Raw genomic sequence first — 25,023 nt, 5'->3', positions numbered from 1 at the left:
TTACTGCTGTGAGAACTGTGTTCTCTGGTTGAAAACTGAATGTGAAAATTTGCATCGCTGAGGTTGCGTTGGAGATATAATTTCGCTGAGAGATACTGAAAATTTGCTTAAATATTCACTAAGTTATTTAATTATTACTTAGTTATTTAATTTGACAGTGCTTGGTGTGGTCCCAAATCGCTCTAATTATGTCCCCAACATTAACCCCTCTTTATTTGATCCAATGATTAGAATTGTGCTAAGTAGTGTATTTTAAAAATTGAGGGCATAGTCCAAAACATTAAAAAAATCAATGACTCTGTAATGGTTTAAATTTCACCGTATTTTTTTTTCTCTATCACGCTCTAGAAAATTCTCGATAAGCTACCAATCCACAGAATATAATACTTGAATAATGAATGATTTTGCAACGAGGCAATGTTTAAGAGCATACGATCTGAGTAGAGTCGATCGCATGTTAAACGAAGTGGATATGCCTAACATCTTCATTGTTTGTGAATGATTTGTTATTTCATAATACACAATATAAAATGTATGCGACCAAAATTACAAAAACATGATTGTTGAACGGTAATAATTTTCATAAAGTTTCCCATAATGAATAATGTGAAAAATCGAATTTTGTATTATTTTACTTAATTCCGCAGAGTTTTGAAATAACATCTATAGAAAAACTATTATGAAGGTAGATTCTATGAGTGAGATCGTCTGTGCAGTCAAACTCTAGGGTCAGTATTCTAATGTAAATATATCATCCTTGGTGATATAAAAACTGATAAAAATTTTCAACTTTGACTTATTTATTTTGACTTCACGTCATTGCAACATGGCCCGATTCCCAATATTTCTAGTGATTTCTAGTGATGATTTTGCTGTTTCTTTTAATATGAAATAATTTTTTGAATAAGTATTTTAACAGTTAAAATAATATTTTTCCATATTTTCTATAAAATCTTCGTGGAAAATTAAAAAATAAAAGAAAAAATGAATGGTTCAAGATGGATGAATATGCGCGGCAACGCTCGCACCGGGTGCAGAGCTATTTTATAATAAGAAAAAGAAGGTTTCAATGTTATACTTGTACACAGTTGGTTAGATTGCCTAATGAACTGCAAAATAATTAAACGAAACACGTCTCCGTCAAGTCTCATGAAAGTATTGTAATAAAAAAAACAAATAAACAAAAAATGTCTATTTTCTAGTTCGGTTAGAATTTACAAAATGAATGAATTCCCGAAAATTGATACTATCCGAATAATTAATAATACTATTTACTGTGACTTTGACACTATCTCTCCCGTGAACTAGTGAGACGCACTACTAAAGGGTTGAAAGTGGGTGTCATCATACTAGTTCCCGCGATTAAGATTCGTAAACACTTCTTCGACCGAGACAGATAATCCATTCGGTTAAGTTTAATCCTGGAAAATCCCTAGACCCTCTCTTTCGCTTCCCCCTTCCCACATAACAGCATCCTTCTAGAGCAAAAGGTCATCCTGCAGCCTTCCTCTCATCAACACGCAGAACACACGGGGTGTTGATAAAAAGCGCGCGCGCTCCCCAAGACGGCCAACATTCGAATCTCGAACTTCGAACGAAACGGTCGACTCTGTAACGACAACGAATCAAGGTATTCTTTTACCCGCGAAAGAACATTTATTGAACATGTGTTTTGTACGGGAGCATAAATCACTCTCGCAGTGCCTTCATTTGGATGAACTGTTCGCATGAGGATAGCAGGAAGTAGTTCGCGCCCAATTTGCGTCCCCGCCGTGAAAGGAAAGGAATTGATGCCCAAAAAGTGAAGTGAAATACGGCAATCGGCTGTGAATAATAATTTAGTGACTAATTTAATAATTGAAACATCGACCTCGCCAGGATCTCATCGTTTGTAATATATTTGAAAACGGGAAAAAAAAGCTATGGCGTTCACCGTGGATAAGGTAATCTTGCATGCAGAACTTATATAGTCATCCAACTCATGCATGTCCAACGAAGGCCTAATATGCAGAGACATCTGTGTATCCGAGAAGTGTTTTTGTTTCCCAACGCGCAGCATGAATATTCACTCGCGGTTGGGAATTACAGAACACGATTTGCGATTGTAATGATTTCGGTAGTGCCAATTGATTTGCAGAGTTCAGGTGTTTGAAAAACAGGCATGTTTTTGAGCAACACGCTAGTTAAAATTTATGTCACTTATTCTAAACGAGGACATGGCAAGCATGGGAAAATGTGATATTTTATTATTCGCGTTAATAATCTGAATATTTTACATTCGACATATATTTGATACGACATGCACAACGATGTTTGTTAGAGGGATGAATTGTAAATTTAAAGTTCGTAATTCGAACTAGATTCCATTGTCGCCAACAGAAGCCTGATAGGTGTCATAGATGTTTCAAACGTCAGAACAACTCTCTCATACGTAACGAGTGCATGCCCTTGGAATGTCGTTCGTTTCCGAGGAGAAGAAACCCGACAATTCTGAATCAAAACATTCTCATCCGAAGCAACGCCGTATTACTACTGCTTCCGCTGCTCCAAATCGAACGTCTCAAGCCACGAAATGTATCCACGAATAATGTTGATTTATTATATAGCGTGGGTGAATCCTTGAGCCGCCCACAAAGTTTACGATGACGAGTTCATCCCCAGCAAGTGTGAAGACCGGTCGAAGTATTTGCCCCCTCAACCGAAGGATGCGCGTTCTGTCGAAATTCAAGACTCTAATGCGTGAGGGGAATTACAACGAAATCTCTCCCGAAATTACCTGTAAACTTTTGGGTCTTCCGCAGTTGGTTGATCAGTTTTCTGGAGCGATCAAAGGGTACTATCAAACCAAAAAGTATGTTCTCGTTATGATAGAACAGCGGACGGTTACCAGCTCCAATGTCTAGCAATTGTTTTCTGAGAAAAAACGCTACTCAAACTTCTTAATAAACTTTACTGCCTGTTACCCTTATTTCTGAACACTATAGTCATAGTTGCGTGTCCTGTGAGATTAATAGTCATACAAGAAGTGTAGTGTCGTTAAATGTACGGGGCAAATCGAGAAGGATAAAAGATTTCGTTAGGTGATTAAGCTCTCGCACAATATGGTCTGCAAACTTGAACCGAAGTGGCAAACTTTCGGGTGATAATTATATGTTTCAATTAGTGAGCTTAAACTACTTGAGTAATTGAGATAACATTTCGGGTCTGGCCTAGTAATTATGATTAAGAGACGGTTGATGTTGAATTTAATCATTTATCAGGGTGGTCTATAGCAGCGGTACTCAACCTTTTTTCCAAAGGGGCCACAAACAAGGGTTAGTCATGGTGTCGCGGGCCGCAAAAAAAATAAAAAAAGAAGAGTGATTGTCGGCGAGAACAAACATTAAAGAAATTTATTAATAAAACTCTTTGATACAAATATTTGATAGCAATGACAAGGGTCGATAAATGAATGCTTTTACTGAGTGATTAGCGCCAACGATTCGCGAAGCAATTTGAGCAATTTGAGCACTGAAATTGAAATATGCATCTTCTTGAATGTATAAGTATTTTTCAGTATCTCTTAGCAAAATTACATCTCCGACGCAGAACGAAACATCTCAGAAGACGTAGAACGGCAACAGAGAATCCGAACCGAATCTAAACGAATTTTCAGCTTCAGTTTTTCACCGGAGAACACACCTCTGAACGCTGAATAATACCTTACGTCTTTTTCAACCCGAAAACAGGCAGCACGGCTTTCCAAATGGTATTTCTCAAGGCCGAGTTGTTTAGATTGATTTTTTAAATTGGTCTTTTTTAAGGCTAGAGTCGATTGAACTGAGAAAGCATAAAACCTCTATAATTCAAAACAACATCTGTTGCGAAGCAACAGCAGAAACGAAGTTCCGTTATTTTAATCCAATTTATTTCACGGAATCGAATAAAATTTTCCTGCGGTTTACAATTTGTTGGTTAGATTTGAACAAACAATGTATCATTAGAACGTTTTTGGGTTTCTCCTACACTCCTACCTGAACTGGACTCTCTTAGAATTTAACAGAAATAATTTCTAAATTGAGAGTTCTATTGATCAATGGGTACTATCTAAATTACCTTTCGGCGTATAAATATTTGTTCTACAGAAATTGAGTTTAATTGATTTTCACTTCTACGTTTCATCGAACACTTCGACTTGGTTCGTCCTTCTTGAGAAGAATGATCAAGTTGAGCTTTTTGAGGAAACAACTTCACCAATCACACGAACTAGGTGGAATCTTTCATTAGCTTCAGCCCTCGCCGTTAAATCGTCGGCGCGTTGCTGTACATCAGGGATGTACGAAGATGCCTTCAGTCAAAAATTATTAGTTGAAAGTTTTAGTGGCCCTGAAAAGAACCGATGAGTTTGTGCTGCTTCGTAGACGCAGCTGAAGATGGTTGATCAAAGTTTTTAGTACTTTAATTATCAAAAATTAAAGTACTAAAAAAATATTGATATTTTGAAAAAAATAATTTTGGGATTTAGGGATTATGTGATTTTTTCAGATTTTATTCAGTGTTGCGCGGTACGATTTTTTTATATTTCCAAAGAGTCTGGCTGGGTAAGGGAGTATAAAGTGCCCCCAAACCAAATCACCAGCTGTATGGAAAATATTGTATAGGGTACAAAATAAACATTTTGGAAGTAGTACCATATAATTGAGTCCTTATATGGTACACCATAGAATCTATAGTGAAAAATGCACCTTCTCGTTTTTTCACTCCATTCTCAATCTTACACGCCAAGTACATCTTACTAAGGTGTATCGATCAATATTTTCAAACAACTTCTTCACCAAAAAAATAAAATTCTAAAAAAAATTAAATTAATTTTTATTTTTATTTTAAATTAATTTTTTTAATCTAAGATTCAGTACTACTCTAGTTTGTATTCAAATAATCTTCCTACGTCTATTTTAGGTATGTATGATTTTTTTCGGAATTTTTAGAGAGTTTCACGCGATATAACAAAATTTATATATATTTTCAGGCATTTCGAAATTTAAAAAAAAATATTACTTTGAGACCCATTTTTGCTCTAATTTTTATTTAAATGCATTCGTATTTGTTTTTTCCACATGTGGAGTAATTTTTTCTTGAAGTTTTAAGGGGATTGCGCAAAAAAAATTGCCTTTGGGCATTTTTAGTTTATTTTGAGCTTGAGCTTGGGTAGACTGTACAATTCGTAGTTGCTCTCCGTGATTGATCTGAACCAACAAAATTGCACAAAGAACACACAGAATGACGCTTGGGACTAGCAAATCATTCTCGTTGTAGGGAATTTTGAGATTATTTTTGAATTGGATTCAGATGGTTTACCAAATTCATAGGAGTCAGCAGAACGACAGAGCTCTGTGAGAAAAAATAAAGTCCTTGTGGAAAGATAATTCGGATAAATGAGAAGAACACTTAAAAAAATCCAAATTATATTTTTTTTATTTTAATCTTACATGTGAAAACCACGAATACAATAAAATAATCGATTTCAAGAAAATAAAAATAACAATGCAGACGATGAAGAAAATTATGTTTGTGTCTCGCAATGCTCTTAAAAATTCTGGAAAAAATTGCACCACATGTAGAAAAAAAGACACATACGAATGCTGTTAAATAAAAATTAGAGCAGAAGTGGTTATATTTTTTCTCAAAATTTCGAAATGCCAGAAAAAATAAAAAATTTTTGTACCGCATATTCAAAAAAAATTTATTGTTACATTTTTTGATGAAAAAAATTGTTTGAAGATATTTATCGGTACACCTTAGTAAGATGTACTTTCAGTATTTTTTCCACATTTTTGTCTCAAAGCTATTGAGAATTGCGTGAAAAAAAACGAAAAGGTGCATTTTTCACCATAGATCCTATGGTTTACCATATAAGGACTCAAATATATTGTACTACTGCCAAAATGTTTTATTCAGTATCCTATACAATATTTTCCATACGGCTGGTGATTTGGTTTGGGGGCACTTTTTACTCCCTTACACAGCCAGACCCTTTGGAAATATAAAAAAAAAAATTTTGTACCGCGCAACACTGAAAAAAAAATTTCAAAATTTCAATATTTTTTTTAGTACTTCAAATTTTAATAATTTTTTTTTATGATATTTTTTCTTGCACTTTCAGTATTTTTTTCAAATTTTTATCTCGAATCTTTTGGGAATGGCGTGAAATAAACGAAAAAGTAGGTTTTTCTTTATACATCCTATGTTAAACCACATAGAGGTTCAAATAAACCGCTAAAATTTCTTATTTAATATCCTATACTATATTTGCTATACAGCTGTTGATTTGGTTTGGGGGCACTTTTTACTCCCTTACCCGGCCAAGTCCTATATGCTTCATTTGTATGGCAGCTCCCCCCTTAAAGAGGGGGAAGGAGCGTTTATTCACCATAGAAACGCTTCGTGCCCCCTAAAACCTTGACATGCCAAATTTGGCTTCATTTGCTTGATTAGTTTTCGAGATGTGCAGAAATTTGTGTTTCATTTGTATGGCAGCCCCTTGCCTTTAGAGAGGGGAGAGGAGTGTCTAACCACCATAGAAACATTTATTGCCCCCTAAAACCTCCACATGCCAAAGGGCCTGGCCGGGTAAGGGAGTAAAAAGTGCCCCCAAACCAAATCACTAGCTGTATGGCAAATATAGTAAAGGATATTAAATAAGAAATTTTGGTGGTTTATTTGAACCCCTATGTGGTTTGACGTAGGATCTATAGTGAAAAACGTACTTTTCGTTAATTTCACGCCATCCTCAAAAGATCCGAGATAAAAATTTGAAAAAAATACTGAATGTGCATCTTACTACGATGTATCAAAAAAAATTATCAAAAAAAAATTTCATCAAAAATTTTAGTACTAAAAAAAATAATGAAATCTTGAAAATTTTTTTTTTGGGATTTAGAGATTCAGTACTACTCTAATTCATATTTTAATGTGTTTCTACGGCTTTTCTAGATATGTGTGATTTTTTTCAGATTTTTTTCAGTGTTGCGCGGTATCAAAAAATTTTTTTTTTATGTTTCCAAAGAGTGGTTAGGTAAGGGAGTAAAAAGTGCCCCCAAACCAAATCACTAGCTGTATGGCAAATATTGTAAAGGATATTAAATAAGAAATTTTGGCGGTTTATTTGAACCCCTATGTGGTTTGACGTAGGATCTATAGTGACAAACGTACTTTTTCGTGCATTTCACGCCATCCTCAATAGATCCGAGATAAAAATTTGAAAAAAATACTGAATGTGCATCTTACCACGGTGTATCAAGAAAAATTATCAAAAAAATAATTCATCAAAAATTTTAGTATTAAAAAAAAATTATGAAAATTTGAAAATTTTTTTTTGGGATTTAGAGATTCAATACTACTCTAATTCATATTTAAATGTGCTCTTACGGCTTTTCTAGATTGATAAATATCGTCAAGCTGTTTTTTTTTAAATATCTAATAATAAAAATAAAATAATAAAAAAGAAAAATACACAGTACAAAAAAATGTTATAGATTTTCTGGCATTTCGAAATTTTGAAAAAAAATATAACTTTGAGACCACAAATTCGATTTGTTTTTTTATTTTAATCTTTCAATTGAAAACCACGAATACAATAAAATAATCGATTTCAAAAAAATAAAAATAATAATGCAGACGATGAAGAAAATTATTTTGTGTCACACAATGCTCTTAAAAATTCAGGAAAAATTACGCCACATGTAGAAAAAAGACACATACGAACGCATTTAAATAAAAATTTGAGCAGGAGTGGGTCTCAAAGTTATATTTTTTTTTTCAAAATTTCGAAATGCCAGAAAATCTATAACATTTTTTTGTACTGTGTATTTTTTTTCATTTTATTTTTAGTATTAGATATTTGAAAAAAAAAACAGTTTGAAGATATTTATAAATCTAGAAAAGCCGTAAGAGTACATTTGAATATGAATTAGAGTAGTACTGAATCTCTAAATCCAAAAAAAAAATTTTCAAAATTTTAATATTTTTTTAGTACAAAAATTTTTGATGAAATTTTTTTTGATAATTTTTCTTGATACACCATGGTAGGATGTACATTCAGTATTTTTTTCAAATTTTTATCTCAGATCTATTGAGGATGGCGTGAAATAAACGAAAAAGTACGTTTTTCACTATAGATCCTACGTCAAACCACATAGGGGTTCAAATAAACCACCAAAATTTCTTATTTAACATCCTTTACAATATTTGCCATACAGCTAGTGATTTGGTTTGGGGGCACTTTTTACTCCCTTACCTAACCACTCTTTGGAAACATAAAAAAAAAATTTTTTGATACCGCGCAACACTGAAAAAAATCTGAAAAAAATCACACATATCTAGAAAAGCCGTAGAAACACATTAAAATATGAATTAGAGTAGTACTGAATCTCTAAATCCCAAAAAAAAAATTTTCAAGATTTCATTATTTTTTTTAGTACTAAAATTTTTGATGAAATTTTTTTTTGATAATTTTTTTTGATACATCGTAGTAAGATGCACATTCAGTATTTTTTTCAAATTTTTATCTCGGATCTTTTGAGGATGGCGTGAAATTAACGAAAAGTACGTTTTTCACTATAGATCCTACGTCAAACCAGATAGGGGTTCAAATAAACCGCCAAAATTTCTTATTTAATATCCTTTACAATATTTGCCATACGGCTAGTGATTTGGTTTGGGGGCACTTTTTACTTCCTTACCCGGCCAGGCCCTTTGGTTTCGTTTGCTTGATTAATTCTCGAGTAATGCAGAAATTTGCGTTTCATAGATAGCATATGTGCTCCCGTGGCCGAGTGGTTAGCGTCAAACCTAACATGCCGGGGGTTCGGGTTCGATTCCCGTTCTGGTCGGGGAAATTTTTCTTCAAAGAAATTTCCTCTGACTTGCACTGTGGTCACGCGTATTCTAGAGCTTGCCACTCAGAATGCATTCAATGCGTGTTATTTGGCATAGAAATCTCAACTAAGTACTAATGAAAATGACGCAAGTAATACTACGTTGAGACGGCGGTGTTCCTCTAGGAACGTTAGTGCCATATAAGAAGAAGAAGAAGATAGCATGATTCTTCCATATATCCTGAAAAATTCTCCGAAAGATGATCGCAATGATCAGCGCTAAAACGATTGAACAATACGAAGGAGTGTATGAGCTATAGGTTTCGATACTAGCAAATTTTGACAAAAAAAAGCAAATGTAAAATAAATAGTGAATGGAACAATGTAATCTACTAAGAAAAATTACACTGTTCATAGTTACTAATGAATTGGTTTTTCTTTATCAAATTATTTGATCATCTCAATGTATTTTTTCTTCTTCAATTGATCTCTAAACACTATATATGATCTGTTTAAAGTTAATCTATCTGCTATAATGTACTCTGACTATTGTTGTAGTACTCAGCTATAAATCGTGATATCCCTTTCAATGGGAAAAATTGATGGTGAATTAATTTCTTCAATTACGCCCGAATGTCTGAGAATCCCTGAATGTCTTATCGACGTAAATTTCGCAAAACATTAACAAACTTATTGATGAAATTAGTGGGTCAATGATTTTGCTTCAAAACGCTACGTGACCTAATTTATTATGCATCTGACACATGCTAGTAACACAATTCCTCTATCCCCGGGTGCATTGCCGACTTTGTTTTATCAAGAATGTTTGACTTTCTTTCGAAAAAGTCAGTTTTATTTTTAGCAATAATCATTGTTGATGAATATTATTGATCAAGCTAGCGTAAAAATTGGCACTCATCCATAACTATCAATTTCAAACAGATTGATTTCTCTAGAATTCATTCATAATCACTCCTTTGATAGACGCAACAATACACGTGAACCTAAGCACGAATGTACGGTGCATCGCCCACGCTAATTTTCAAGAAATTAGCATCATTCATCCCGGATGCGAATTATTAGTGCTGATTTAGTACCCCGTTCAGCGGTCAAACTAATCATTCCCAATCACGTCCGCTGATGCCACCCACAATCAGAGACGGAACTGTGATCTTCGTGTTGCGATTGACTGCTAGCGCCGGGTGATTATCAGTGCATCCTCCTGTCGTCTGATAAGAGAATGGAAGAAAGGGCTAGCATATGAATGTGATGATGTTGCATGGAGGTAATTTGTCCAATGATTCACGCGTGGTGTACGTGGGAGGGACAGTCCAAGTTCCATCGTAGCTATGCCGTGTCAACTGATTGTCACTGATTGTCAACGCCTTGTTCAGACACAACACCATCCACACCAGGCGCTGTGAATCCGCGAACTGTTTTTGTAACCCCGACCCACACGACAGAGCCGGCTGTTGGCGCTTGGGAACTACAGAGAGGAATGTAACCCACAATAACCTCTTCGCTCCTTTTTTTCTTTAACAGTGGTATAAATCAAACTGATATCAGCGTTTGCTTAATTACCAACAAATTATCATCTCGCGCTCTTTTCGTAAACAGCTCGAACGTTCCCACAGTGGTCGTGACTCCCGTATTCGTACTTCAGAACACGGGTACAGTCAATCGCCCCGTGCTCTTAGATTCCTTTTTTCGCGAGATTTCAATGCTTTTCACCCGAGATGAGTGATGAGTTTTTGTTGTTCAAACAAAGCGGCGTTTTGTAAGCATCGCGATGTTTACACTCTCGAATTCGAAAACAGTGGGGACCGAAGTCTACCAAACATAACGTGTGGTCGTACAGCAGCAGGAACCGAAGGTGTCGTTCAAGCCAACACATCGTATCAATGCAGCACACGGCCGCGAAAGGGAACGACAAGGCGTTCTTCAGTCGGCCGCGAAACTGTTCGCACTCACTCATCTCCGATAGGATTGGATCAGCTGTGTAGCGAGCAGGGATAGACAGTTTATTTGTTTTCATTTGTCTTCAGACACCATCACATCAATCATGAAACAATATTATTGATGAGCACCTTAAATTTCGCGCGAAACCCAAAATCACGTGTTTTTGCTACCCCGCAAGCAGTAAAGACGAAAAAAACAAAAAAAAATCCCTTGGCTATAATGTTGATAAGCCTTCCAACATGCTTCACTTTTAGTGTAATCCGTAGAAAAAAAAATCCCACGAGACGCGTCACATCAAATCACATTTTCCCACGGGGATATATAAATAGATGCTGTTTACATTACACATCCAGATAAGCACGATAAATGCTAACGATAAATGATTAAATAAGTCCTGACCATAGTTTCATATCTATACATCGTTTCTACGACAACACGGGAGATCCTTTCAACTTTAAATTTTCACTCTGAAAGTAAACATATCCTTTTGATTTACACATCGAAGAGCTTTGCAGCCCGGCAGAAAGGAGTTAATCTTGAACCGTGCGAACAGAACCACATTGTTAGCTTCAGTACACGCCAACTCAATTGGGGCATGGGAGCATTTATCGTTATTCCATATTCCTTGCTGCCCACATTTGGCAGGTATGAATCATAATGCGCTTCGTTCATTACTGATGATGGGTGGGAAAATCCCTCAGTTAATGTCTGCATCAGTTGCTTTCTCTTCCAACGCTGGCCCTACGAACGTTAGGTTCTGTTGCAGAAAGGAAAAAAAGTGTTATTCACATTATCCGAAACATGCCCACGCGGCTGTCCGGGGGAATTACTATCTGATTTCTGTTCAAACCGGAAGCATGCATAATCTTAGGATAGTGAAGATCGATCGCTGGAAAAGCACAGTTGGTATGAAGCTCTGCAAAGCACCGATACGGTTGACTTTCTCAGAAGAGCTTACAAACGAGGCATGCTTGTTTTCGCTACTAGGGCCAGTAATGTTACATTGTTGGGAAAAGGGTGAATGTCTCTTTTCTTTTAAATTGCTGAACAATGGATACCAATGCCTAACTTTGTTACAATGTATAGTTCAGCGTACCTGTGCCAAATCAGGTATTCAAATGTATCCAAACATATGAATAAAATTGTCTTTCACATAATTTACAGTAGTTCTATTGGATATTTTCACGGATTCACATGTTATAAAGGTCCAACTTTAATTAGTGGAAATTCGCCCGTCATTTGAAGTAAGTTTTAATCAATCACCAGATGATTATTTGGTACGTATTTCGAACTTTTCTGGATTATACAAATATTGTAAATATCATGCTTGCATACCATTTGTATCAGATTTATATAAGAAACAACGGGGTAGGTTGAAACGATTTTTTCGGAGTTCAACTTAAAAGTTATCTTAAAAAATCACTGAATTGAATTCTGTTTGCAGCATATACAAGGTATGACAGATGATTTTCGATAAAAAATATAGATTCACACAGGATGTATCGAAAATGTCAGTTTTTTCAATGTTTAGTTTGCATATGCATTGTTTCCCGTTGTCCTGTAGAGTGGGGTAAGTTGGAACAGTGGCGTGTAATCCGGAATAAGGTTGTACTCACTACACATTGTTTTCACGTGTAGTGTATTCGGGAATAAGGCCCATTTTCTTCGCGGTTGCCAGTAATGACAATCGTAAACGTTACTAATACCGCGAAGTAAAATGAATCAGTCGTTGGTAGGGATGTGTATTGCATCTGACATTTATTTTACAAAACGATTGGTAATATTTACAGAAAATATGTACATTCTACTGTTTGCATTAAAAAAGATGGAAGCTTTTTTTAGTAATCCATTTTCTGGGTGTATCAACACAACTCGAGGATAAACAAAACAAAATACAACTGACGTTTCTCTTACGGTGGGACTAGACTAGTGATATATTCATGTGAAGAAATATGATGAGATTAATAGAAATCGCATCAACCGTTTACACTAACGCGAACTTATATACTGAATATATTCATATTTTCGGTGAATGTATTCACCTGAAGTAGAACTGCATCCAACTTTAGTGATTTTCACCAGTGAGAAATTCACCAGCGTTTACATATGCCTGAATTTATTCTATTCATAGTGATTATATATACCTTGAGCAAGTGTATCATATATGTTCTCACCCGTTTATATCTATTTTCGTGTGAATAAATCCATCTATAGCTATAGATCTCCCTAATGTAAACGTGCCATTGGAAACGACATTGGAAATGAACACAGGGTCATTTTGGTATCCACTCCATTTTCTACACGAAGTTCATTTTTACACTTCACGAAACGGGAATGAGTACACCAAAGTGAAGTGAGATGTAAGCGTAGTGTACGTAGGTGTACGTGGATACGGGAATAAGGTCCAATGTAAATATAACTTTATTGGCCTAATTACCAAGTTGTTAATTGAGTTGCACGGCATTACTTTCCGATATTGATTTCTTCACAGAAGAAGGTCGTATTAACTCAAATTCGGGACAGGTAAGTAATATTCGTGAAAATCAATTCAATTTATGTTCTTTAATTAATATTGATACATATTGGATAGCAATGATTTGGGGCTCGTCTGCTGCGGAAGAATGTGAAGACATTACTTCAAAAATAAGGAATTTGGGTACTTCAATACACAAAAACGAGCCCTGTCGAGTCCTAGTTCTACCTTCATGCTGTTGGATTTGGTCAAGGACAACTTCATGAACGTTTTGCAGACGATTGTGATCGGTGATTTGATCAATTTGATTAAGCCTCACTTAATTCTGCCTGGGTTTCTTCAGATTCGTGATGTCTCCCGAATGTGTTTGGTTGAGAAGTAATTACATGCTGGTCCTGGGAGATGATAATGATGAGAATTGAGTAGTCTGTCGTAGCTATTTGTAGTAATAATTGCATATTTTGTCCTAATTCGTAGCCATAGATCAGACCCAATCGATGCAGGATCAGATGTCGATAGTTTTGATAGTTCAATAAATAATTTAATTGGATTGCTCTCTCTGTTGAGGTACTTTTCTTCACACAAGCTTATACGGTTTAAATGGGGGCGCGCTGTTGTTTTTATGCTTTGCTTAGAACGAACGAAGACAAATCGGGCGCTAGAATTTGATGTGTATGTGTGTGTGCGTGACGCGTATCACACAAGTGAGAAGGAATGTTTAGTATCTGAGTTCTGCGCCCGGTATATTTCGCGCTGTCGTGCTTATGAATTTTGTGCTCTTCGCACCACGAGAGAATACGAGTTTTCTTTGAGCGCGCCCTGATGAAAATTAAACTCAAGCGCAGCGCTGTGTTTGTTTTCTGAAGACTGCAAATAAGTGTAAACAATTTTTTGCAAATGAACATTTGTTACTTGTTATGTAGAGAACAGGAAGTCTAAAATAGTAAACAAATTACGTTACTTATTATTTGAACAATCCCTAGTTTCTAAATTAACAAATTTGACTTATATCATGTCTGTGTATTCATAAATTATGTAGAACATACTGAGGAACGAAATATGAATGATTCTTGTTTTTGAAATTTTGTATATTATATGAGGGGCTCAGAATGCAAGGGGTGTAAGTGACTTGATCGATTTCTCTTCATCAACTTTTTATTTAGTTAATAACTCAACTGCAAAAACTTTCCAATTTAAGTTTGCTATAGAATCCGATAGATGAGGTTCCGACCTATTTTCCACATTGGTAAATACAGCTGGGAATGTATTTGCAGCTATGTTATGACCCAAAGATAGAGTCGATGTAGAGAAATCGATCAAATCACTTACACCCCTTTCATTCTAAGCCCCTCATATATTTATATATCATTTTCCAACTTGCCCCGGTGTACCTTATCTAAATCATGTAATTAATGCATCTCGATGACCTCAATTCTGATCATGGTTTGTCCGATTCACTGATGTTGATTTGTCCACATGATTACTATGGCAACCGTTTTACGCAGTGCAGTTTGTTTTTTTTTTGTTCTGTTGTCCTTCGCGCGAAGCAGATGTAAAGTTTATCTGTGCAAGAAAAGGCAATATTCTGAAGAAAGCCTTAATTATGGATGGAATATGATGACAGTGAGCTCAAGCAATGAGAAATGCAACATCTACTTGAAATCTCGAATTTTTTCATTCAAAAACGGTGATTTCTAAAACCGAACAAACCATACCGAATAACAAAGCATTTACTAGTTGCGTGAAAACACCCAAAATCAGTCAAACCAACATCATTTGCCTTAATTTCATTGAAGATTTTTATTCGCACAATTTGAACTTTACACTGATGGGCGCAAAAAAAAAATCCTCCCCCATTTGAAATCAAAGTATGCTAATAATTAAAAATTTGTTCAATCTTTTTGGTATTCCTGTCAATACTACGTAAAAGTAGGAAATAGTAGACCATTTTGCCATTTTAGAATGGGTACTGAATGGGTACTTGTAGGGCATGACATAAAAAAACCCACTAAATGGTTTATCTTTTAAAAAATAATAAAAACAAATGAAAACAAATAATTAATAGTCAATATGAACACCTCTGGTCTCGCCAACGCTTTGGCATACTCCTCACGATGTTCCGGAGGGGATGGGAGTCCAGCTCGTCACAAGCCTTCTTCAGTGCAACAAAATAGTTTTGTTGACGGCAATTTTACGGTTTTCGAAAAACTTTAATTTTAACGTCTGCCACACTAATAAATGAAGTCCGATTGAGCTAATATTTTGCATTGGGTATATTATCGTGTAAATAAACATTTCGCAGCAAATTCCGAATGAAAAATCGTAATAACTATTTTTATTGGCACCCAAAACAATACGTTTTGCTTCTTATTCCGGAAAAAAGAGTGTCGATTTTTGACAATTTTTTTCTAGATGACAGTAGATCTCGACGTTTCATGCAGTTTGAAGACATTTGGCATCAATTTTTTTTTCTAAAACCCTGATTTCCCCCCTTGGGTGATTTTTTGATTTTCAAAAAACTCAAACTTTGACCGCTTTGCGTAACTTTTCCTTAAGTCCGATTGAGCTGATATTTTGCATAGGGTGTTTTTTCGTGTTGGTGAATATTTTTTGGGGTAACTTTTTGAAATTCGAGATGACCATTTTCATTGCCACCCTAATGTTCATATTACCCGCATCGAAAAAAATGTTGTATTTTTCGGTCTGTTTTAATTTCAGTAAAATATAATTAAACTATTGAAAAACATCTTTTTGTGAAACGTTTGGCCGATGAAGTCGAGAAACAGTATATTGAATTGCAAGAAACTGCATTTAAGTTTTGAGAAACTTGAGTTTCCAAAGATATGATTGAAGCTCCTCTTAACATGTCCGTATTACCCCCACATCCCCTCGATCGATGGTTCGAAATAACAATTTTTCACCTTTTGTTTATACAAGAATTCATTCAATTTTATATGTCATTCATCTAAATCGGTTCAGTAGTTCAAATGTTATAAATTTCTACAAAAAGTTATTTTTGGATAAAGGGGGAAACATGATTTTTCAAACCAATATCTCAAAAACGAAAAAAATAGCGTCTCTGATATCGAGATCTTCTTCTTCTTCTTGGATGGCACTAACGTTCCAGTGGAACTTTTGCCTTCTCAACGTAGCACTACTTGCGTCATTTTTATAAGTAGTACTTGATTGAGATTGCTATGCCGAATAACACGCCTTGAATGTACTCTGGAGTGGCAAGCTCTAGAATACGCGTGAGCACAGTGCAAGCCGGAAGAATTTTCTTTGACGAAAAATCTTCCGACCAGAACGGGAATCGAACCCGAACACCCGGACATGATAGTGTGGGACGCTAACCACTCGGCCACGGAAGCACACAATATATCTGATATCGAGATATGTTATGTAAAAAATCCTCAGCTTTCAAGAAAAAATATAAAAATATATAGCGCGCTCTAATCTAAAGCCATAAAAACAATAAAAATCGATTACAATCAATAATTACGAAAATAAAATCCATTTTTTATGTAAGTTCAATATTTTGACGTAGGACTACGTCTTTCATTTCTATACCGGGGTGTAAAATCAAAGTTTCGAAAACGAAAGCGTTACGCCGGAGACCGAGATTTTGAGCGTTAATAGCTCCTAAACAGCTGAACGAAATGGTATGATTAACACTTCATTCGAAAGATAAAATGTCTACGCGTTATATACTTGTTACTTTTTGATCCAAAAACTTGTTTCAATAGTCTTAAAATTGCTTTCAAAACAGGCTATTGAAATCACCAATCGGTATATAAGCGAGCGCCACTCGGAAATTCACTCAGTTATAATTGAACAGCGATTGGAGCATGTTGTCGATGTTGTGGTGAAGCTCTTCGTTTATCATGAAAGCGCGGATGAACGGTGTCACCAAGAGCCTGTTTGTGCACCCTAGGCCAGAAGGGAATCCATCAGGAGGAGAGTTATGCCACAAACGGTTCCGCTTGAAACATTGGAGCAGCCAACACACACACACATACACGCGCCGAACTATTTTCGTTTGGATGCCATTCAGCATCGAGAAATTTCCGGAAAGATTCAATCGTTGTTGAAAAATAATCTGCCAGTTCCCCTGAAAACTGAAAAATATATTCATGCGAAAGAATTCATTTTAATGTTTTCTATCCATGTAACACTGTGACCAAATGTTTTTCAATTAAGTGCTATTAACAGGTGGTTATCAAGTTAGCATTAACCACTGGTGGTGGACTTCGAGAAGAATCCGGAATGATGTCATCGTTACTGCTAAATAATCTGCCAGTTCCCTTGGAATTGAAAATTATGTTCAAGCGGAAGAGTTTATTTTAATGTTTTCTATCCACATAGTACTGCTGCGATCGAATACATTTGGTTTTGTGATTTTTCTATTATGTGCAACTTATTAGCAGGAAAGCTTCTGAAGATTATTCTCCCCCATCAGTAGAATATTTTCGCATCGAATACAGTTCGCGCGCGCAATGGAAAATGTTTCGCGTTGCGAAAATCATATAATTTTCAATTATTGCTCAGTCGCCAAAAGTTTCAAACTCAAAGAGTTCATTCACCTCTAGTTTGCCTTCCAAATTTCCATCGTAAACCACACCTTCTTTCGATTCAGTCACGGACAAAAAGCATACTTAAGCGATATTGTGGTGGTGAAACGCATTCATTTTTCGTGAGGGCATCGACAAGACAACATCGTTACTGAACGAGTTGAACGAGCTGGACGGCGAGGGATCAAGGGATTCATTATCATTAAGAGAAGAGAAAACGACCGAGAGAATACCAGCATCGAAAATTGGTTCCGCTTGAGACGTCGGAGCAACCGTCACACACACACACACACACACATACACGCGCGCAACTCTTTACGTTTGCTGATTATCGAGAAGAATCCGGAAAGAAGTGACCGTTGCTGAAAAATAATCTGTCAGTTCCCCTTGGAATTGCAAATTACATTCGAAAGAGTTTATTTTAACGTTTTCTATCCATATAATACTGCGACCAAATACAATTGATTTTGTGGTTTTTCAATCAAGTGCAATTAACAGGTGGTTATCGAGTTAGCATTAACCACTGATGGTGGACTTCGAGAAGAATCCGGAAAGATATCGCTGCTGTAAAATAATCTTCCAGTTCCTCTTGGCATTGAAAATAACATGCAAGCGAAAGAGCTCTCGTTTTCGAAGTGCCTCAAATATTCATTTAGTCATTCATTCAGAATGGATTCAGATTCAACTTCAAACAAATGATCACTGAATCAACGATAGTCCTACGTCACCATTGCGGTTATACCATAGATATAACCCACTTCCTGTTTTTTAAAAAACGTCTAGCTTTAATTTGATATGTCGATCACCTAGATCGGTTCTGAGATTCAAAAGTTATGAATTTTAGATAAAAGGCATTTTTGAGGAAAAATGGAAAAATTTGATTTTTCGGCCACCCTAAAATGGAAATGGGTTAATGAAAAAATAAAAAAATAGGGTAGACCCCTGTTTTGCGATAAAGAACAAAATTACCACTCTTGACGAAAATCTGAGAACCACTTTATCGGTTTGGCATGGAATGGCTGGCCCTGCTCAGACCCCCTAAGCCGTAAAAGCGTTCCCCCAATTGATAGTAAGCACATGAGTGAACGTGTTAAATAACTACGAAGCAAACACAGAGGGTCGGTTCAGGGCCTCCACGACTTTTTTTTGAGATTTGTAATGAGGAAATTCGAAAAAGATGTTGAAGACTTCGCTGTGTCATTTTTAGAAATTAGTATAGGCACAATTGATATGCCGTCTTCTTTCCTTTTCGTATTGCTCTTGAAGGGCAAGTGATCATTCAAAAATGAGCATGGGTTATGAAATATTCCGAAAATTAAGCAGGTAACTTTAACATAAAAAAATTAAATGAAAATGTGAAAATAGATAAAAAAAATGGTACTTACGTATTTACCACCGCAGCGCAGTTTATATAATGGGGCGAAGTCTCCATTGAACAAGGTTAAGGCACCAAGCCGCCGAGATGACGCAATCCGAGTCGGCCGCCGACCCGCCGTCGGAAGCGGCGACCTCTCGCAAGCAAACCTGTGTTCCACCGATTGCCCGGTTTGTTTGAAACATATGAGACGATCCTTTAGTCAGGTCCTACCAAGCGTTAGCGAGCGTCAGACGGCATACGTTTACCTGGTGCATTACGTTTGCCCGGTTAATTATGCATGCCGTGCATTTTGATTGCCTGGTTTCAAACATGATGCACCAGATAAACGTATGCGGGCCGACTCGGATTGCGTCACCTCGGCGGCTTGAGGTCGCCTCGGTTCCTTCTCCTCGTTAAATGGGGCTTCGCCCCCATTACAGTGATCTCAGAATGAATTTATTGCGAAAAAAATAAATTCATAATCAAAATTGCACTTCAGTGCCATAATAAGTATGTACACAAGTTGTGAGCTTTCTTTTAAGTTAACGGGCAACGTCATCCATATGGATGGAAAAACTTCATAATACGTTCTAAAACTGCATTCTTTCACTTTTCATTATTTTGAAAAGGATTTTATTCAACGCCACTATTTCTCAAATTGCACAACCCACGAAAAGTACTTTTTGAATCGCAATGAACGTACAAGACAAATATGATCTTTAAATAACACTGATCAGAAATATACAAAAACTTCCTAATAAAAAAATTTGCGTATTATTCGATTATATTATTATTCTTTCGAGTAGATTCTACATTCGGGTAACTTTCGCATTCGGGTAATTGTTACATTCGGGTAACTGTTACATTCGGCTAACTGTTGCATACGGGTAAATGTCGCATTCGGGTACCATATAAATAAAACTGCCATATAAATAAAACACAAATATCAGCTCGAGAATCAATCAAACAAACAAACCCAAATTTGGCATGTGGAGGTTTTAGGGTGCAATTAATGCTTCTATGGTGGATAGACACAGTTCGAGACCCCTCCCACCTCTCTAAGGGGGGAAGGCTGCCATACAAATGAAACACAAATTTCTGCATAACTCGGGTAACTTTCGCATTCGGGTAATTGTTACATTCGGGTAACTGTTACATTCGGCTAACTGTTGCATACGGGTAAATGTCGCATTCGGGTACCATATAAATAAAACTGCCATATAAATAAAACACAAATATCAGCTCGAGAATCAATCAAACAAACAAACCCAAATTTGGCATGTGGAGGTTTTAGGGTGCAATTAATGCTTCTATGGTGGATAGACACAGTTCGAGACCCCTCCCACCTCTCTAAGGGGGGAAGGCTGCCATACAAATGAAACACAAATTTCTGCATAACTCGAAAACTAATCAAGCAAATGGAGCCAAATTTGACATGTGAAGGTTTTAGAGGACACGAAACGTTTCTATAGTAGTTTGACAATCCCCCCTCTCTCTGAAGGGGAGAGGGGCTGAATAACTCGAGTACTAATCAAGCAAATGGAATCAAACTTGGCATAAAATGATTTTAGGGATCGATAAATGTTTCTATGGCGGTTTAACACTCTTCCCCCTCCCTCAGGGGGGATTTCATTTCATTTTTTTTGTATTTGCCAACAGATGATTTCCATCCCAATGACATTAGTACTCAAACTAACTTAAACTAACAACACAAATTTTAAAACTGACAACACCGTAAACTAACAATAAAATCGTCTAAATTTGCGCTTATTCGATTCTTGTGACACATTGAAATCAAACACAAAGTAACACTTATTGAAAACACGACACATACTCCGCACTGGTTCATGTAGGCCATAGGTGTGATGAGAAATGAGTGTGATCGTAGATGACGACGACGGGTATTAATGTGCAGCATACTGAGCAGTATAGGACAATCGATATTGCCCTGCAAGAGATTTGCAACGAAGCATGCTTTCGATACCTTGCGTCTCGCGTCCAATAGTTCCAGGTTGATGAGCTTACATCGGCTTGTGTAGCTTGGCAAATTCAAAGGATCCCTCCAGCTGAGGTGACGAAGTGCAAACCTAATGAATTTCCTTTGAACAGATTCAATGCGTTGTGTTCCATTTTGGTAGTGCGGTGACCAAGCAATAGATGAGTATTCCAGGATAGGACGCACAATTGAACAATATAAGGCTTTTAGGCAGTAAACGTCCTTAATTTTTTTGGCTCAATTGCGAAGTGACGTGATCTTTAAAATTCATTTTAGCGTCGATCAGAATCCCCAAGTCCTTGACTGTTGATTCGCGTATGAGTTGTACGCCTGCCAATATCTAGTCAAAGCAGAAGAGTGTGTGTTTACGCCAGAATGAAATAACGAAGCACTTCGACACGTTAAGCGACATACGATTCTTTAGACACCATTCGGCAAAAGCTTCCAATTGTTGTTGCATAAATAATGCGTCTCGCGGTTGCTGTATCACGTAGTAGAGCTTCAGGTCATCGGCATACGAGAGTTTCAGACATTTCATCGTGAAGTTGACATCGTTCATGTACAGCAGAAACAAAAATGGTCCTAGGGCCCTGCGGAACACCAGACCAAAGCGGAAACGGTGATGAAACATGATCTCCAATTTTGATTGACATGCTACGACCAGTTAGATACGATCGGATCCAGATGACCATTTGGTTACTCATTCCAAGGATGCTGCAGAACTCGAGGATCAATGAATAATACTAATATAAGGGGCAATAAATGTTTCTATAGTGGTTTGACACTTACATAACTCGAGAATCAATCAAGCAAACGGAACCAATGTGAAGGTTTTAGAGGGCACGAAATGTTTGTATGGTGCTTCGACACTCCTCTCTCTCTAAGGGGAAGGGAGCTGCCATACAAATGAAACACAAACTTCTGCATAATTCGAGAACTAATCAAGCAAATGGAGCCAAGATTATATGATATGATGGATATGATGATATGGATATGAGGGTTATTGAGTACGAGAAATGTTTCTATGATGGTATGACACCCCTCCCTCCTCTGGAATGGAGGGGGGATCCCATAAAAATATTACACATATTTCAACCAAACATGACACTTGAAAACTCTGAAGAGAAACAGGAAAATTCGGAAAATTCAATTCCTATATGTTCTATATTTACATAGTGATTAGCGTTGTTAGTCCATTTGATGTTTGCGCCAACGATATTGATTTTTGTTCGAAAGTGCAAATGGATTTTAATGTGATAAAACGCACTCCTATATCTTCTTCTATCGATATAAATGGAAATGGATGGATTATCCAATTTAGGACGATCTTCATTCTATCATATTTTCTTTATCATACATTTATTCGATGTAACGGAGAAACATGTTATTTGCAAGTGATTGAAAAATCTTGAACAAGAATAGTGTCTGAAAATAATCTGATATTATAATGGCGAGTTTCGGTAGAAGTCCTAGGAAATTTATCTTAAAAGTAAATTGTAAAGGGTCAATTAGAAGATGAATCAATGAACAGTTCTCCGATTGGACCAAGCCCCGGGCAAGGGGATATGATCCGCGAGTCAAGATGTGCTACAAATTTAGCTGTCATTGCCAAACCTATCAAATTACTCGGCGAACTCAAGGCAAATCTATGGAACAAGGTGCGCCCATTCGCTAACTAAAAAAAGAATTGTTTTTTGAAAAAAAAAAAAAAAATAGAAAACATATTGAATACAGAAAAGTAAATTTTCATTCATTATTTTTTGTTCTAGAAGTGTGTTAATTTCGTCCTTAATTTCGTTTTCCAAATGGCGCAAATCATTATGGTGCCTTCAACGCAAAGACAATAAATGAAACGCTTGCAGCGTAAAACGTAATGAATATAATGAATATAGCAATGAGTATTTCATAAAGTATCAGTATATTCCACAAATTGTGCTCAATCGTCTTAATTTACTTTTGTGTATTTTCTAAATGGCTGCAGAAAACCACTTCACGTTTTGACCCACCTGGTAGTATGTTAAGTGCCTTGTTTTACACCAGCTTGAGAGTTTGGCAGTTCTCGCGAGTGACAGTGGTCGCAAATTGCATTTGCGACCCGGACATGTTTGACGCTGTCAAATCCTATGTGCTAGTATACGGATGCCCTCAGGCTGGATTGGACCCATTGGTATTGGTAACAAAAAATAAATTTTGGGCGGGACGAAGTTTGCCGGGTCAGCTAGTTATTTAATGAAATCTGAAATTTTATGGAAATTTTTCAAACGACTTTGATTGGTGCACAGATTATGTTAGCGTTATGTAACATGAGGGGATGGGGTTTTTCTTGCGTTACTTATTGTTAAATAGGAGGGAAAGGGGGTCCAAAAACCGCATTTTTAGCGTTACGTAATTTATGAACCACGCCTTCTGAGTACAAGATAGATAGAGATAGATTATCCCGTCATCGCACGAACAGGAAGCATCGAATTACAATATTGTGTGAATCGATCACCAAATCAGATTAACAATTCAAACGGACATATTCCGGAATCCATCTTGTTTTCTCGATTCGTATCCCAAAAATGATAGTCATTTGGGTGGTTCTAATTATGAATTATGAAATAATGGTTTAAATATCAGTTTTTTTTTCATCCTGTAATAGAGGATATTTTCTAAAAAGACAAAAATAGAACCGTTTCAACCTCGAACCCAAACGCATTCTTCTTAGACCAAACCTCCCCAACATCGTCCAATAACTCTTAACGCGTAAGAAATGCCGTGTGCTAGCGTTACTCGGATTAAAAGAATACTTCATGTTTTGGTTCAATCATCCAGTCAAGATCCAATCCAGTTGATTTCCCAAACAAAATCAAATTAAAAGAACGAACGGTCCTTTAGAATCTCCTGAATGGCAAACAAATCAAATTAAAAACAATTTGTCACTTTCGGTTCAAACTCCTAAAATCGGGGGGGAAATTGGGTCATTCCAGCTTCCTGCCGGCACGCATCCATTTGTTGTTATTCTGATCCTTCCCTCTCCTTGAAGTGTTCATGAGTCAGCACTGTGATAATAATAGAACATCCTTTCATTCCAGATTCGACTTTCAACTTGTTTTTGTTTGTGCTTCGCTTTGCTGATTATTTCGTCACAATGTCGGCCAACTCGACCACAAGAGCAAGAAACCAGCTTCGGCAACAGCAGCAGCAACAGCACCAATAACATCAGTAAGAGCAACGGCAGTTCATTGCTGCCTCCAATCAAGAAGGACGTTTTTATGTCACGAGGTTGGGGTGCTTCCGGAATGCCGTTCACCATGTACTATCTCAATCACTACACCAAAATACAGAAGGCACAAAATCAGCAGCAGCAAATGCAACGAAGTCGTCAACAGGAGATGGACGAAATCAGATTGCAGCCAAGGGAGGAAAATATTGGCCTCGATCAGCCGAGAACATTGCCGTATGGCACCAGATATGGAGAACCACTGGCCAACGCACAACAGGGCGAAGTTGGTAGAAGCGTTTACAAGGAAGACGAATACACCGATAGCAGTGTCTATCTCCCAGCAAAGCCCAGCCCTCCACGGCGACAGTACAACATACCCCAGCTATTTGTGTCCTATGGTTGGGGACCAATGGGTTAAAAACGACCCATCAAATTCCTAAACGAAATGCTAGCATTAGATTTATTTATTTATCGCTTCATAATATATATTATGCGTTTTACGTTCCGCAGTGTTCGCATTTATAAATAAATGTAAAAATCCTTGTTGTATGAATATATGTTCGAAAGGCGTGACAAGAAAAACAAAAATCAATTTGGAAATAACTTA

At 36.7% G+C, this 25,023-nt stretch overlaps 2 protein-coding genes across 3 annotated transcripts in view; one reads left to right on the top strand and one right to left on the bottom strand.

Moving 5' to 3' along the window:
- Positions 1–25,023, bottom strand: part of LOC129778224 (RNA-binding protein 42) — a 31,496-nt gene that overhangs the window by 5,347 nt on the left and 1,126 nt on the right. The gene's annotated exons all lie outside the window — the stretch shown is intronic.
- LOC129778225 (uncharacterized) lies at positions 1,559–25,019 on the top strand. The gene is made up of 2 exons (XM_055784996.1): positions 1,559–1,943; positions 24,286–25,019. Exons 1-2 carry the CDS (start codon positions 1,923–1,925, stop codon positions 24,832–24,834), a joined length of 570 nt encoding a protein of 189 aa, XP_055640971.1. The 5' UTR covers positions 1,559–1,922; the 3' UTR covers positions 24,835–25,019.

This window comes from Toxorhynchites rutilus, chromosome 3, assembly GCF_029784135.1.
Source record: "Toxorhynchites rutilus septentrionalis strain SRP chromosome 3, ASM2978413v1, whole genome shotgun sequence".
In the NCBI taxonomy this organism is placed as follows: Eukaryota; Metazoa; Arthropoda; class Insecta; order Diptera; family Culicidae; genus Toxorhynchites; species Toxorhynchites rutilus.
This window is presented reverse-complemented; position numbering and strand designations above follow the sequence as displayed.

Excerpts from the sequence above, each read along its gene's own strand:
- LOC129778225 (XM_055784996.1), top strand. The coding sequence starts at position 1,923 with ATGGCGTTCACCGTGGATAAG. Across the intron at positions 1,944-24,285 it reads TGGCGTTCACCGTGGATAAG|ATTCGACTTTCAACTTGTTT; the intron begins GTAATCTTGCAT and ends CTTTCATTCCAG.